Raw genomic sequence first — 17510 nt, 5'->3', positions numbered from 1 at the left:
TCCTACCTTATGTGCAGTTAGGTGTAGCCATGTGATCTAGCTGGGGAGAGGTGGGGAAGTTGAAGCAATGTGTGTGCAACTTCATGGAAAGGCCCTGTCCCCTCTGCTTAGCTGGAACTTAGACGTCATGACTTGAGCAACTGTTGCTGTTGGACCATGTGGTGGTTTTGAATGGAAGCCATGTAATGGTAAATCAAGATAAAAGAAACTTGAATTTCTAGCATGGAACACCTACACCCACCAGCCCTGCACTCGGTAGGCACATGGAACATCTACTAGCCCTATACGGATACCTCTGGACTTCTTGAATATGAGGGAGAAATACATCTCTATGTTGTTCCCTCTTTTATTTTCAATTTCCTTGTTTCCTGCAGTTGAACCTGATCCTATGTTAATTATATCATGTTTCCTTATTCTTTCCATTCTCTACATAGAACCCTTAATGACTAAGAGTAAAATCAGTGTTTAAAACCACATTTGTTTTTGGAGTTAGTGATGATGGTGGTACCATTTACTAAAAATATACTAAATACCAGTGAATCATATATTAAACTTAAAAGGATGAATTTTGTGAGTTATATTTCAAAACTTATTTTAAAAACCTTAAAATGGATTATTCAATGAAAGCATTAAAATGTTTAAATATTTTTAATAAGTTTTGAATTTAAAACTACTATTTCTGTGGGAGATAAGATTTATTAAACAGCTGTCTATCTGAAATACAAAACTTCAACATAAATAAACCCAGATGCTTTAACTTGTGACGATTCTCATATCCCCCTTTAAGTTTGCTTCTATTTTATTATCATTCATTTCCAGGTTCAGATTTTGCATTACTTTGGAGAGCCTAGTTTCATCTTTTTTGTCTCCTGAAGCAGCCCCTTTGTTGAGGGCTTCTGCTACAATAAAAAATTGTTCTGTTGGTTGATTAATGCTTATTCCATAGCCATTGTTGCTGTATATATGATTATTAGTCATCTTCAGTTTGGGTGCAGGAAGAACCTGTTAAAGGTAAATTAGTTTTCAATAATTTCTATAAAAATGTGAACTAATGTCAAAGTCTAGAACTTATTCTTGTGTTTACATATTTAAGACAACGGAATCTCGGTTTTGAACAAGTTATTTTTGTCACACTGGATTAACGTAATATTAACTACAGAAGTGTTTAACGAGGAAACATTAAATGAGGTTTTCAGTTTTATCAGTTATTGATAAACATTGACTCTAGATGGGGTTACAGCAATATCCCATAAAGCTCACTTTTAATATAAATATGAAAATAAATGATTTCAGATAATTAAAATGATAAACATGTAAATAATTTCAATGATACATAAACTAGATTTCTATGCAAAAACTTCATTAACTATACAAGCCTAGAGAGGAGCCTAGAAAGGTAGAAATTACAGAAGTAAAAAGGAATTGGGAGGCATTTCACTTAAAAATTACTGCTATCAGTGTTTTAATTGGATAGTTTACAAAGTTTGAAAGTAAGGGAATATTTCTTAATATATTTATTATTCTCAATTTGCTTTACTTCCCAAAATGTATTACACATCTGCTCAGTGGAGAACCTAAAACATTTTTATAAGAGCAAGCTCACCTACTTTCTCATATTCAGAATTATTTGCTAAGAATTCAAGTTGAAATCATTCAATTATAACACTGAACTTGTTTCCTATCAGCCATCATTTAAACCATATTTTATTATTTGTACTATTTTCCAAGCGATAATATTTAGACTAAATTTTAAGACTAAAAATTAATAGTATCTTTCTAATTATAATGTATATAATAATTATTAAGAAATGTGAGAATACCTTCATATTCACTCCACCTAAGGTGCTTTCTGAACTGTCACTGGTTCTGAGGTTATTACAGTGATGAATTTCGTTCCTTTCCAAAATGGCTATACTCCCAGGATACAGCTCAACACCAGCACCCTGTAAATAAAAAGTAAATAAAACAATCTGTAAAACATACATACCTCCAAAATTTTCTTTAGACTTGAAAGTAGTAATTCTGTTAGCAATGTAAACACACTTAAGTTACGTGAAAATACATCATGTGAAAATACACAATAGTGCAAGCAGCAGTTTATTGTATAGATGTTTGAAAAATGTGGGAAACTAAGTATTATCTGTGTTAAGAAAATCTTAGGCCTAGAAAGAAGGTTGAAGTCATATTCCATTACATTGCTCTTGTACCCAAATGAAATCTCTAGAAGGGAGTCAGAAATTTCTTCAAGCAATTATTTTCAGTTATAAAAATTTACTTAAAGGTACCCTAAATCTTTCATAATGCTGCTAAAGTCTATTCATTTTAGTGGAAAGGAAGAAAAAAATCATTCAGTTAAAGTTCCTCTTATTTTTTTGCTTTTAAAAATCTTGTTTCTCATTCAATTTTCCAGTCCTTTAATGATCTTTGTGATTGTTACCCGAAGACTAAAGCTGTTAGAAGTAATCACAATACCTTACTGCAATGTATGATAACTTGTAAGTCCTATTTCTTTTTAAATTATCAGGTAACTGATTCATGATCTGTTTTATAACCTCTCATTCGTACATTATTTTTTAAAAATCACACCTAACACAAAGCTAGTGATTCCTAACTTTGAACTTAGGCAGTTCACTTTTCTTAAATGTACTATAACACTCTTGTCCTCATTTTATTTTCATTAGTTTCTAAGCTTAATTATAATTCAATTCAAAGATGAAATAATTGTTACCCTTTGTTTGCATATTAAGATCACACCGAGTTATCTACAGTCATATAAAGCCGTAGTTTTTAAAATGAAATACCTGGGCACCAGTTATTTCACTGTCTGTGATTGTCAGAGCAGCCCCTGTAAGCACACACACTCCTGTTCCTTCGCATTTTAATACACAGTTTTCTACGGTCATGTGACCAGACTCCACCACCACAATACCATCAACTGTCCCTTGTTGTATCAAAGACAGATGCATTAGTTTCACATTATCAGCTTTGGATACCACAAAACTGTCATGAGAAGGTTCAGAAGTAATTATAATTTCCTCTCTCTTTCCAACTCCTGAATCAGGAACAAAGATACATATAATTAAATCAGTAATCCCAAAGTTCGAAGCCTTTGGTTATTCAATAATACTACGTTTTTTTCCATAAGTTTTTAATAAGCAATATATGTAATTATTCAGTTGTAACTAACTAGAAACTTACCTATAATGTACTCTTTCGTCCTTATTTTGCTGCCAGGTTTTGGGTTTATAATTAATCTAAATCTACCTATGGTGTTTGTTTAACATACTCTTCCCACTACATATTTCCATAAATTATATATAATCAGTCATCTACAGAATGTTAAGACAAAAAGTATCTTACCATAACCTAGTTTTAAAACCGTAATAAATTACCATACTAAGACAGACTGGCAGAGACTCTGGAATTACGTTGCAAGATTAATGTCATCACATCCATAGTTTCACTCTAGAGGAGTGAGAACAATCATCTAAATTGAACATCAATCCAAAAATAAAGGGTTGAATCTTCAAGAAGTCTACAGAACTTTCAAAGTTACTAGTGTGATCTTATTATCCATGTACTTCAGTAAATACTGATTACAATCATCAAAATCTAGTGAAAATTTTGCTGTTTTTGCATAGATAGGCAAAGTTTAAGTGGCCCGTTCTTTTGGCCAGACAGGGGAGAATTACAGTTACTAAGTATGTGCAGAAGGTTAAGGAAAAGTAAACTGGACTTTTCTACTTACATTTTAGTAAGTTTTCATGTGAATTAACTTTTCTGAGACAATGCCGAATATACATTAATAGCCTGCATTTGGGTTTTCCCACTAAAATGATATGAAGTGCAGTGGAGATAGATGAGAAGAAAGTTGTAAAAATACAGATGATGCTAATAGAAAATATTATGAAGAGGTTTTTATTTCTCTAGTTTTGATCATTTAATGAGAATCTGTGCTATATTATCAGTGGGAACAAGTAGTGTCATTGATCTGTCCTGGTACATTATGTCCAAAAAAGGTCACCTGTACAGACAACGTACACATGAACAGGTGAGAACAATCTTATTTGTGAAAGGCACAGAAGGGATTTTTGTGAAAAATAAACTGTTCCAATTTCTAGTGATTTGGTAAACCATGTTTATAATAATACAATTTGTTAGTACACATTGCTATAAGAAGATTGCAAACAATGCCCTGCTAACCCTTTATAATGATGTCATCTGTCAATAAAGCAAGATTTACAGCTTGATATTCTCCTGGAAAAATAACTACTGTATCTCCACTATAGCAACTCTCCAAAGCCAAATCCAAATCATCATGCTGTTGGAGAAATGTGTCTGAAGATAAGTCCTTTACCTGAAAAGAAGAAATAAAACAGCATACCTTTAACAACAGGTTAAACTGAAAGCGGTCATTTTAATCAGTAACTTATTGATAGTGTGCTTTTCCCAAGACTTACCTTGTATAGGTAATACACTGTAATTATTATATGTATTTACGTTTGTTAAATGCTCAGAGTATCGGACCATTATTTAAGGGAGTGACAAAATAAGGTTTTCTTTATGATCACTAATCATTTTACAGCCATTAACTACTGTAAGTACAGGAGTCATATTTTGAACTTTACTATCTCCGAAGCTTCACAGCAGTTCTTTGAAGTAAAGTATTGTCATCTCTAAAAGGTTAAGGAAATTGAAACTAAGCGAGATTACAGGGTTTGGGATTTTATTTGAGATGATGAAAATGTTTGGGGACTAGAAAGAGGGTGGTTTGCACAACATTGTAAATATACTAAATGTCACTGAACTGTTCGCTTTAAAATGGTAATTTTATGTGAATTTCACCTCAAGAAAGTGGGGGGCAGTACAAGAAAGAACACATTGTCTTTGAGGAGTCAGGTGGCAACAGAATCAGCAGTACAGATGGAAGGAAATTAAACTCATCTTTGTAGCTGGTATATTTTCAGACAGCACATGTTGTAGCATTTCAGGGAAAATCTGAGCAATGACAACACATTATTGGGATATGAGCTGCAAAATAGTAATAATAATAACAGTTGGCATTTTTGTGGTAGGCATTGCCAAAAGATTGATATAAAATCAGTTAGGCCTAACAACCATACCGGATAGACTCCATTACTCCCTTTTACAAATGAGGAAATAGCAGAATCTATGTAACTTATTTAATTTCACACACATATTAAGAAGCAAAAACTGTGACTCAAACCCAGGTCTTTATTCTTTCAAAGCCTGCGTTCTCCAGCACTGCACCGTCCAGTCTCCAGACTGAAAAGGGAGAGCACAGAGGCCGTGGTGAGCAACGGGGCACTGCCGTTTCTCGCAGGCCCGCGACAGTGACTCAGGTTTAACTGCAGTTGAGGCACTGGCACAAGTGCTCCTTGTCTTGGCCAAGGATGACTCAAAAGCCAGAGTGGGTCTAAACCCCAAGACAGCCATCACAATTTGAGAATTTAGGGAATAAGAGGAGGTGAGGGCTGATACTAGGTTGACCGGAAAGGTATTTATGACATTACAGAATATGGGAGGCCGAGGATGGGCGGCGTACAAAACAGTTAAGTTCAAAGTTAGAAGAGTTGTACGTTAGTGAGACATCCAGGTAAAGAAGCTGAGAGGGGCAGGTAGTGATGTTGGTCAGCAGAGGAAACAAGAGAGAGGCCATACATTTACCGAAAAACCACTACGTGTTAGGCACTGCTAGGGATTTTATACATAACATCTCATTTTATCCTCACAAAAGCCTCTAAGGTGGTGGTACTTATTGTGCACAGGGCATTAGTCTAAACATACTACAAATATGAACTAAATACTCACAACCCTATAAAAAAGGAACATAGGATTATCCCCATATTACAAGTGAGGAACTAAAGCACCCATGGGTAAATATGTAACTTGTTGAAAACCACACAACTAGTAATTGCCAAAGCCAGAATCTGAATCCAGGTAGTTTGGCCTATGTTCTTAATCAGCACAGTACACAGTTTTTATCTTTCTCTCTTTTTTTTTTTTTTAAAGATTTTATTTATTTTTAGAGAGAAGGGAAGGAAGGTAGAGAGGGAGAGAAACACCAGTGTGTGGTTGCCTCTTGAGCACCCCCAACTGGGGACCTGGTGCGCAACCCAGGCATGTGCCCTGACTGGGAATCAAACGGGTGACCTTTTGGTTCACAGGCCAGCATTCAGTCCACTGAGCCACACCAGCCACGGCTTATCTTTAAAGCGCTCTGCAAATAAGGAAATTGAGGTTCAGAGTTTAGGCAGCTTGCCAAGGTGACAGTTAAGTGGCCTCAAATTCCCGGCAACCTTCCCCTCATTATCAGGGCCTCCCAAGTCCATGGATATTTCCTTACACAGAAAAGACAGGGTTGCAAAGCACCGGATGAACAATCAAGGAAACTTCTCATTATTACATAGGAGAATAAAGTCAGAAATAGATTTCAAACAAAAAAGAAATGAAATAAAAATGATATAAGGCTGAAGATAAACACAAAATCTATACCTTTTTATAAAGATGTTGCAAAGATAATCGGTAGAATAGTTAATGTTATTGACTAATATAATCCAATAAGCAGTTAAAAGGAAAGTTAAATTTTGTTGAAAATAACAAAAATGGGTAAGATAGCAGACAAGACCAGTCGAATGAGTCAGCTTTATACCTCACCACCTCCTTGCTGGACTGCCCTCTGCTTCTCCTACAAACCACACTCTCCATCAAACGCACACTCGTTACTCCTTCAACCGAACAGTCGGGCCGCTACCATGTGCCAAGTCAGCATCAAGCGAGGTGATGGACATAAGGTAGATATATGCCCTTTGCTCATGTTCTAGTAAGAAACAGACATTCAGAGATTCCCACAAACGGTATGAAGGCCAGCCGTGACCCAGGGAGAGCGGCAGAAAGGGGAAGGCAGGCGCTCCGATGGCGTACGGCCGTCTCCGGTATTCGGGAAGGGGAGCAAGGCTGCAAAGGACGTGCAGCGGCTCTGTGAGGCCAGGTGGTGGACACCAGGGTGCACGTTAGTGACGGGGACAGTGGGTTGGAGGCGGCGAGGGATATGAACAGGATCAAGCTCAGGACTTGTAGTCAGCAGCTGGGAAGATGGTGGTACCATTTACTGGGAGAGGGAACTCTAGAATATAAACAAGTCAATGAATACGATCATGAATTTAAACGTGGACGTTTGAGTTGAAGTTCTTGTGAGATAACCGAGTGGTGATAAGCAACAGGAAGTTGAACATAGAAGGTCGGGGCTCAGAACAAAAATCTGGGCTGTGGACATACATTTTAGATTATCAATATATATAACTGAGGTCCTGGGTAGAAATCAGAGAGATCGCTCAGGGATATTATAGTGCAGGAAAAAGCATCAAGCATTTAGAGGATAGAAGGAAGGGGGAAAGCATCTAGAAAGAATGAAAACCAGGAAAGTATAGTAACAAGACAGCAAAAAAGAATATTTCAAAGAGAGCTGTGAAATGCTACTGAGAGGCTGAGATGGAAATACTTACATTTTGATTTAGAGCATTTTCCCCTCTTGGGCTGGTTAAATTTATAGTCTTCCTTCAGGTTACTTCCTTCAACTGAGTTGTGTGTTCCAGCCAGTATTGCTAGAACTGCTCATTCTGGCTTACGTAACTCATCTTACATGCATCTTGGACATACTGCTATCATAGCATTTATCATTCTTTGTCATAGTTGCCTATTTACTTGTTCCTATCCACCATGTTCAACCTTGTAGAATGTGTGAGGAAGCAAGACCATGGATCTGGTTCAAAGCTGTATGTCTCATCTTGGCCTTCCATCCTTTCCATACTACTAGCATAGTGCCCGACAACAAAGGTTAGCCCTCAGCAAATAATTGTTGGCATGTATTCATTACTACTTACTATAGGCCAATCACTAAGCTGGCTGTAATGGGGGAAATAAGGCGTTCATGGGTTGGATGAGAACGCTGCCTTCAAAGAGCTTCTTTTCTGAGTATATACGACTAAACTTAAATGAGCAAAGAGGAATCAAGTGTGTGTCTTACCATGTCAGTAGTCAACACTTGCGCCACAATATGGGTTATAGTCTTTCCAAAATCTCTTTTTCCTTTTCTACGCCTCAGAATTCTTGGGAAAAAAGGTCCATGGACTCTGAGGTTGAAAACATTTATGATTAACAATGAGAAACGATTCAACCTATCCTTAAGAAATAACTTAGTACTAAGCATCTTTGACAAATAGGTGTCACTAATTTTAAGCTCCTTGAGAGCAATGAGCAATTTGAGAACAATGCATGATTAAAATCATTTAGATAACAGTGTTTAAACCCTTGAACTCTATAATCTTTTCATTTTGATGATACATACCTGAAATTTGAGCACAACCCGCTGCGATTAATACCTCAATCCCCTCGACGTTTCAATACAGTAGAAAATTGCCCTGATTGTACTTTCATAATCCATTGAATTATAGAATCAAAGCAAAGGTGGGTTATGCCTGTGATACTGAGTCATAAGAGTGTTTTGGGGCATATCTAATTTTAGATACTATGTTCAATTAACAAATTGTCTCAAAGCATAGGGTCGCCATAGAAATAGTTAGCTGTAGGCCTCCCAGAGAACAGTTCTAGTTTTCTCTTAGTTGTTTTTATAGTTTGCTATTCAGCCCTTCTAATTAATTCTCTTCTTTCTCCATTACTTTACAGTTCCTGTTTTCTAGCTCTTAATCATTGATGTGTTGCCAAAAGAAAGAAACTTTGAGTGTAACTTTTGCCATTACTGTCAGCCAAAGGGACACTCCTTTTCCACCAGAAGTCGCTTTACCAGTAACCTCCTTAGGTGTAAACCTCTGGGTCCGCTGTAGCGCTTTGAGTGCTGCTTGGTACTAACTGGGATGCAGCTTTAGCGCCAATATGTTTTATGTTATATTTCAATTATCAAATATTTTCATGCAGTTTCAGTTTTCAGGAAACTGGTTCTAAGAATTTATCATTCATTATTAAAACTTGAATTCCAAAATATTAGCAATGTTCTCCAAAGCAAAAGTTTCATTTAACATTTCAAAATCAAATCCACTCAGCATTTTTATACCTATGTAAACAAGTGGTTTTGATATTGAGACAGGGAACTACTCATATGTTATTTTTTCACCATATTCTTGATTACTATTGCTCAAAGAACAAAGAAGCATCCTACATTCAGGAAATAGCAGTAATCATGCAATCCTAGTTTTAAAATCAAATGTACGTATCGGTGTGTTTTTTTAAATCAAATTTATTAGGATATAATTTACAGAAGTCACTAATTTTAAGTGAATTATTTCATGAGGTTTCACAAATATATACACCCATGGAGCTCAATTACAATAATCAAGATACAGAACGTTCCCATCATGCTCAGTGTTGCATCTAAACACTCATTGCCAAACCCAGGGTTGCCTAGGTTTCTGCCTATGTTTTATTCTACAAGTCTTACAGTATTGTTTTATATTTAGGCCTGTGGATCAGTTTGAGTTAATTTATGTGAAATCTTTTTGCTTGTTGTAAGCAAGGCTAATGATAACTCACAGACTCCTTACATGTCCAAGCTGAATCTGAAAATCCTTGGATCTTTTCTCTAATTTCCATTTCTCTGTTGAGATTTTCCATGTTCTGATTAACACCATGTTTCCCTTTAATTCTGTAATCATGTTTTCCTAAACATATTTACAATAGCTGCTTTGAAGTCTTTGATAAATCCAACATTTGGGCCCCCTCACAATTAGTTTCCACCGTTTTGTCTCCTGAGTATGGAGCTAACATTCTGGTTCCTTTGCCTATCTATTAATTTTTGGTCAAACACTGGAGATCTTGGATACTATGCTTTAGTAACTTTGGATTGTGCCGTGTCCTTCTGAGGACTGTCAGCCTTGTATTCTGCCAGGCAGTCACCCTGCCTGGTCTCAGGATGCGCCCCCCCGCCCCCGCTGAGACCCACCCAGCATTGCCAGGTCCACGGCAGCTGACGTCTCTGCTCAGTTCCCTCAGCTCCCAGGTTCCTTTTCGAGCGTGGCTCCCAGATTTCTCTGCCCACCAATGCCGGCCTAGTTCACTTAGTGGTCAACCAAGGATTTGAAGAGGCAGAGTTCATGCTCAGTTTGTGGATCCTGCCTTCTGCATCTTTCACTTTCAGCGCACCCCACCTAAATTTCCAGGTGATCTGGCAGCCCTATACCCTGTCCTTTCTCACCTAAAAACACCCTGCAATTTTTTTGCTTCCAGAACTATGAGATTTGGTGATTACCCTCAGATCAAAAAGCCACAAATTCTCATTTCTTACCCACTCCAAGGATAAATCCATTTCAAGGATAAACTTTTCCGGTTGTTGCTCACTTTTGGTTATTTCGTAGTGCCTCAAAATAGTTGGTTGCTTTTAATAAATTTTGTTCAGATCTTATCATTGTTATCAGTGGAAGAGTTGGACCGATGAACTCACTCCACCATGCCCAGAACTAGAATCTCTGTGAGTCTATCTTTTAGGATGAGAGAGCTCTGTGGTGCCCTATTGCCACTGAATCTGAGGTCTAGCGATGATAAGTTATATTCAGATTCAGGTTTTGTTGAAGCTGCATGTCTAGATAAGTGGATTTCAAAAATCGTATCTATATTGATTGCCCAAAGTAACCCCAAGGTTTTGTTATACAGGAATCCCAATAACAAGGGAACATTAAGAATAGGCACTAGAATGGGAGTCTTAGTGATTGAAAACTAGTCAAATTTGAAAGAAAGCAGAAAAAAATTTAGGCTCACAGTCAACTGATAAGTAAAATGTGGTTCATAATTCCTAAGGCAAAGAGTGAGTAAAGGGAGAACACAAAAGAAGGGGTATAACAATTTAGTATGAAACAGTCAGAAGTTACTTGGTTCCATTCAAGATTTTCTGTTGATTTGGGGACCAGAAGGAAGGATTCCTGTTTCCCCTCTATTTAAAAGAAAGACAGCAATATATATTTTATTACAGAACAATGTAAAAATGTTTTAATACATTTGTAACTATTCTGGAGGAGAATGATACTGGTTAAATCTGCATTGTTTTATTTATCATCAAAAACAACTCATCAGTTTACGTTGGTTAGAACAGCAAAACTATGAGGCAGCCAAATTAGTCAGCTCTCTCTTTACTCTGCACAGGATATGTGGAGGAAGTCGACCTCCTTTTGAATGTTTTGACCATAATTGAGAAAGTAAAGATGAAACATAAGAAAAGGACTAGATTTATGAGACTGCTTTTTCACACACACACAAAAAAGCCACGGCTGCTGTGGCTCAGTGGATCGAGTGCTGGCCTGTGAACCAAAGAATCACCAGCTGGATTCCCAGTCAGGGCACATGCCTGGGTCGTGGGCCAGGCCCCGAGTTGGGGGCATGCAAGAGGAAACCGATCGACCTGTCCCACATCAGTGTTTCTATCCCTTTCTTTCTCCCTCCCTTCCCCTCTCTCTAAATAAATGAAATCTTAAAAAATAAGAACAAACCCTAGAAACTGAAAATGAATGAGATTGACAAATTTTTTTTAAAAAAAGATTTCAGGTAATTCAGCTATTATAAAAGTAATTTTCCAATACTAGTAGTTGCACCTTGTGCTTATCTCATAAATTGGACATTTAACTTTATAATCCTATCAATGGGGCTAACAAATATAAGTGATGTAATTAAAGAATGACCACGTAATCTTTTTGTTTCCATTTAAAATGGAGCAAATTATTACCGGAGGCGTAAATCTTCCCACATTTTCAGTAATCCACAGAGCATTACTATCTCATAGTATTTTTTCCAGCATTCAACAGCCTCTGCTGCAGAGGGATCTTCTTTAATACGGCTCTGATACTCGATGAGCTCGACACGCTTGTTTTTATATTTCTCCAAGGTTTTTTTGAAACGTTGTGCGATGGGGCCAGGTATTGTTCCATCCTGCATATCACACCACCTGAAAAGTGTCGACATAATTACAATATTTATCTTATACAATGTGCTGAATAAGTTTTTCAGATACTTACAGATTAATTCTTTCTTCAATCAAAGCTGTATAATTCTCAGAACTTCCTTCATCATCCCAGTCTCTCCAAAGAAAGTCATAAAAAAACCTATGATCGAATTAAGATGAAAGTGATCAAAAGCAGTCAGTACCACATTGAAAATTAAAAAGACATTCTGATGTCAATATTGTTTAGATGAATTTTAATACTTAAGAAAACATTTTTAAATGAACTTTTGGAGCTAATATTAAAGGTAAAGTTAAAAAAATTTGATTATCTGGATTCTATTTTAGTTACTACAGATAAGACAATGTTCCTTGAAGTGGAATTGTAAATTGCAGGTTTCAGATTTCATAGATTTGGGTTATTATTTTGTATACAAACCCCCTCCAAAACTTAAGATATCATCAAATCTGTATATTGAGGGGAGGAAAGCATTAGAAAAACAAAAACATGCCCCAAAATATTCTGTGTTAAGTTTATGGATAACTTCTCTCCAATTGTTCCAGGCTGTAAGAACCAATTATAATGTGAATAACATCTAGTATTTGTAATACCCTTCAATGTGAAAAACGAAATCCGATATATTTAAGATGCATCAACATGAAAAGAATTTAGTGTTACTTATCACTAAAATTTTTAAGTTAATTTTTGTAAAATGCAATACTGAAAAATAGCAAACTTTTATTGCCTGTATATACTACTTCACAAGAGAATGTTTTAACTTGGAGTTACAAATATGTTCATTAAAAATGGACAAACTGAATTCAGCAGTGAGTGAACATTAAATCAATAAAAAAAAATTCATGAAGTACCTGTATTAACAAAACTTACATATTAAATCAAAACTTTGAATAGGATAATTGTAACTTTCAGAAGTATAAAACTCTAATACCTTACAATTTCTAAGGCCAAAGCAATATCGCGTATAGCAGAGTCTTGTCCTTCAACAGGGTACACTTCCAAGAGAGGCACACACTGCTCTAGTTCCTCTAGAATCTCATCAACCAAATCCCTTGGAATATTTGCAATATTAGAAGAAAAAGGCTCAGCAACAGAAACAGTAACTTTGAAACAAGATGTTGAGCCTTGGCGTGGTGTACAAGTTACCTAAAATAATTATTATACAGTTTGTAATTAAAATTTGTGAATGAAAATAAACCACACACACTTTTTTCTCATATATTACCTACTTTCAAATCTTGTAAAAATTTGTATGACTTCTCTAACAATCAAATATAGCATAATTATAGATTAACAGTAAATAAAGTACCAACATAATTTTTAAAACTATTTCTTAAAGACATTAGCTTTCAAGGTTCATGAGAAGATTTGCATATCTCCTACGTTATTTATTTCTAAGTTTGAGTTGCCAGACTTTTGGATTTTATAAGACAGTAATATTTAAAGTTTTGGGGGGACTAATTTTGCCATGAAAGCATGTTTTAAAAAATCCTTCTATTTGTATTACATCATTTGTAAAAGAAAGGTTATTCAAATACAAAATAAACAAAAGGACATATTCAAACAGTAACTCCTTAAGTTGAAAAAATTTAGCTTTACCAACAACATACTACATTGTTTACTTGTGTTGCTTACTGCACACAAGTACTGCATTGTGGTGAAATGTTCATTTCACCACAACATAGTGATAACCCCCAGCACTTGCCTGACAAATCAGTGCTTGAGAATCTCTGAGTTGACAGTATTGTTTTCAAAATAAATAAATATTAACACAAAATTTAAAAATTAACAGAAGCTGGTAAAAGGGTACAAACTTTCCATTGTAAGATGAGTAAGGTTTGAGGATCTAATGCATAACATAGTGTCTATGGTTGATAACATTATATTGTATAACTGAGATTTGTTAAGACAACTTAAATATTCCAACCTGCCCCCCTAAAAGGAAATATGTGTAGTGATGAATAAGGGAATCAAATTTATGACATCAGATATACCACAATATGTAACCTACAGACATAGAAAAGCAAAACTTCATCAGATGAAGGCTTGGAAGTTGATGTATTATATTAAAAGGGTACTTTTCATAAGAAAAAATTTCAAATTTTACTGATAGTTTTCTGATCCATTTTTTTTCTTTCCTAATCTAACTGAATATCTTAATTGAGATACATGAAGAAGGGAAATGATGGGAAAAGTCTCAAATTTTTTAAAGCCTAAAAAATTACTAATTTTTAAGAAACACACTTTTAGTATCTTTATGTCATTTGAGCAATTAAAACTAGGCTAATAAATACTGATATCACTAGATTACATTTAATGATATTATAGGTAAATGGGTGCTAATATTCCCCCTTACCTTCTTTTTACACTAATTTAACTACAAACTTAAAAATATAAGTAAGCTTTTGCCAACTTTTGTTTAAATATCAAAGCCCCAAATCAATAAGGTCATATTTTAGTCTTAAAAAGAACTGATAATTTCCAAAGAACAAAGACTAGGTAAAAATTATTTACCTCAACTAGTATACCAACAAAAGGGATAGAAGCTTCTTCATATTTCACAAAGAATAGCTCAGGATTAGTCTTCCAGACTCCAAGCCATTTGTCTTTCAACTTTAATTTTTCTGATAGATATTTATTCATAGCCTCATCAGCATCTTCTGCCTAGTAACAACAACAAAGAAAAACAAAAAAAATAGCATACATAAAATTATATGAAATTTCAGATATATATATATGTATGTTTACTAATCTCTATTTTAAACATGGAACCAATATACTCGTAAGTAATGAAAAACCTGGAAAAGACTAGATCTGAACTGAATCTATATTTAGTGGAAAATATGAACATAGTAATTATCATACTTAAAAAGTTATTTCCTCTGAACTTTAAAGATGTAATGACTTAACTATTCAAAATATATTCAGTACATAAAAATTTAAAATAGCACTCCATTCTCTATAACAATTGAATATATTAAACATTCAATAAATATTTTTCCATTTGATTTTTTAAAATTTAAATTCAGCTATCTCAAGGATGATGGCCTAAGCTATTATGAAACTCAGTCATTAGACCCTGTTTGATTAATGACACAATCATTTACATAACTGTTTTTCAAAGTCTTTAAGAGACCTAGCCTTCTGCAACCCTACATATTAAAGTTGGCCACTAAGCCCTGGCTGGTGTGGCTCAGCAGACTGAGCTCTGGCCTGCGAGCTAAAGGGTCTCTGGTTCCATTCCCAGTCCGGGCACATGCCTGGGTCGCAGGCCAGGTCCACGGTAGGAGGCACGTGAGAGGCAACCACATGTTGGTGCTTCTCTCCCTCTCTTCCTCCCTTCCCACCCCTCTGTCTAAAAATAAATAAATAAAATCTTTTATTAAAAAAATAAATTTGGTCATTAATACTGTCCTAATTTTATGATAACTGTTTTTAAGAATAATTTTTTCAGTTATAAGATATGGTTAAGCTACAGAAAAATCTGAAAAATACATAAAATATAGGGAAAACAAAATCACCCCTAGCCTTGGCAGCCAGAGTACAACCGCTGTTGATATTTTGGTGTATTTCTTTCCAGCCTTTTTTCTATGCATATATTCATCATATATATAAATCAATGTTTTGTCTGCTGATTTTCTTAATTAATATTACAGCATAAGCTTATCTATAGTTCTTGAAAACATAATTTTTACAGGTGCATGGTTTTCCATTATACGAAGCCACAAGTTCTTTACTGCCCCAGTAGTTGGAAATGAGCTTCTAATTTTTAGTTTTTATAAATGTCACTGCAGTGAATATCCTGGTACATAAATTCTTCTGCTATACCTTTTAAAACAACAAAATAGGTCAGAAGCTGACAATGTTTGCTCTAATCAATATTACCAGGTACAGTATATATCTTCTCTACAAAACACCATTCCACACCCTCAACTGATGTGTGGGGGCCATTTTTAGGGTGTAAGCATTTTTAGTATTGCAGCGTCAAACCCAGGGGTACGGAATTTTACCCTTATGTCTGGGCACAAATTATTAAATGAAAAACTAAGACGTATACGCAGGCATCGATGAGTCCTATCTACATTTTTCAGAAGCTTTAGGAAAACCGGAAGAAACCCTATTGGCGCTGCGCCCTTAACTGACAATTTTTCGGTTGGACGGAAATCCAATTGTAACTCTTTAGGACGGGGCCTATGTGCACCTAATACGGTGTAAGCCCTACAAACGTTGAGTAAATTTGATTTTTCTGAAATGCACGTTTCCTTTGCGCCCTCTGAACCCCCATCGCCGTGAGTTGGACCCGATTCCCCTGCTCACCGCGCCCCTCCCCGCCCCCTTACAAGGGACCTGAGCTGCATTCTGGTCCTATTTCTCCGCATTCTCACCTTACAACCCTGCAGCACCTGGTCGCAATAGAGCGCCACCTTTTCGTCGCGCCACATGCCCCTCATGGGGGACACGCAGACGGGAGGCAGTGGCTGCGCCTCCGCCTCCGCCGGCACGGAGGGAAGGGGCACCTCTTCCTCCTCCGCGGCCCCCTCGCCCGGGCCCTGGGCCTGAGTCGCGGGCGGGAGCTGCAGCCGCCACCGGGCCGCCTCCCGGCCCGCTTTACCCTTCACTGGTCGAGGGGAGGCCACCACCGGCCGCACCGGAGACGCCCCGCTCTTCAGCGTCCCCGCCGCCGCCACGTCCCCGCTGGGCGCGGAGGCAACCTTTTCGCGTCGCCTGCCAGGGCTCACGGCTCGGTCCCAGTCCTCAGCCCTGGACCTCGACGCCATCTCCGCACCCCGAGGGCCAGCTGCAGCGGTTAGCGCCTTTCCCGCCCTGCGCCGCGTCGGCCAATGGGCGGGCTGTGCCCTGGGAGCCGTCAACGAGCGCGGTGGCTCGAGGGGGTCCCGCCGGCGGTGAGTTGAGGATCGGGTGCCAGGGTGGCTGTTGGGGATGGGGCTGTTGTGGGGCGCGGCTTGACGGGGCGGGGCGGAGGGGCGGTTCAGAGAGAGGTGTCGGGGGCGGGGCTCTCGGGGGGCGTGGTGTCAAGGGGCGGGGCGGGGCGTGCTGGTGGGGCGGGGCGAGATGTCGAGGGGCAGGGCTTGGGCACGAGGTGTTGCGGGTGGGGAGGAGTGGGTTAAAGTGTTGAGCTCAATGCTGTGCTCCCATCCCTCCTTGAAATCACCCAGTAGCAATTCTCACCCCAAGGGAGCATTTCTTAGGGTTCCCGTAACAAGGATGATTGTGAGTCCCCTTACAGGCCATCATGGCCTAACAAATGCGTCACCTGCAACTACACGCACGCCAATTTGCACAAACGGAGCCTGAAAGAAAATTTATGTTTATGCTGGGAGGCGATAGTACCTGGAACCCTCCTGTTATTACTAGGGGAAACCCTAGCGACAAATCGAGCGACCCAGAGCTTCCACAGTCTATTACACAGTTCCCAAGATAAAATGTCCTTTACATTTTTAAGTAGACAGCCACTTTCTGCCAAGAAGGATGGGTTAGTCTGTTGTCATGTCTCTGCTGTGCTGCTTAGGG

At 37.6% G+C, this 17510-nt stretch overlaps 1 protein-coding gene across 1 annotated transcript; it reads right to left on the bottom strand.

The window, feature by feature from the left end:
* Nucleotides 1-648: 648 nt before the first annotated feature.
* On the bottom strand, nucleotides 649-16797 carry SHCBP1L (SHC binding and spindle associated 1 like). The gene is made up of 10 exons (XM_054587682.1): nucleotides 16364-16797; nucleotides 14493-14642; nucleotides 12910-13124; nucleotides 12036-12122; nucleotides 11747-11965; nucleotides 8048-8153; nucleotides 4204-4357; nucleotides 2802-3052; nucleotides 1821-1943; nucleotides 649-1002 (listed from the first exon to the last, which is right to left on the bottom strand). The coding sequence occupies exons 1-10, from the start codon at nucleotides 16754-16756 to the stop codon at nucleotides 754-756; spliced, it is 1947 nt and encodes a 648-aa protein (XP_054443657.1). The 5' UTR covers nucleotides 16757-16797; the 3' UTR covers nucleotides 649-753.
* Between the last annotated feature and the right edge of the window lie 713 nt (nucleotides 16798-17510).

The sequence above is a fragment of the Pteronotus mesoamericanus genome, unplaced genomic scaffold (assembly GCF_021234165.1).
Source record: "Pteronotus mesoamericanus isolate MK-2021 breed Mesoamerican mustached bat unplaced genomic scaffold, CSHL_Meso_final scaffold_1186, whole genome shotgun sequence".
Taxonomy (NCBI): Eukaryota; Metazoa; Chordata; class Mammalia; order Chiroptera; family Mormoopidae; genus Pteronotus; species Pteronotus mesoamericanus.
This window is presented reverse-complemented; position numbering and strand designations above follow the sequence as displayed.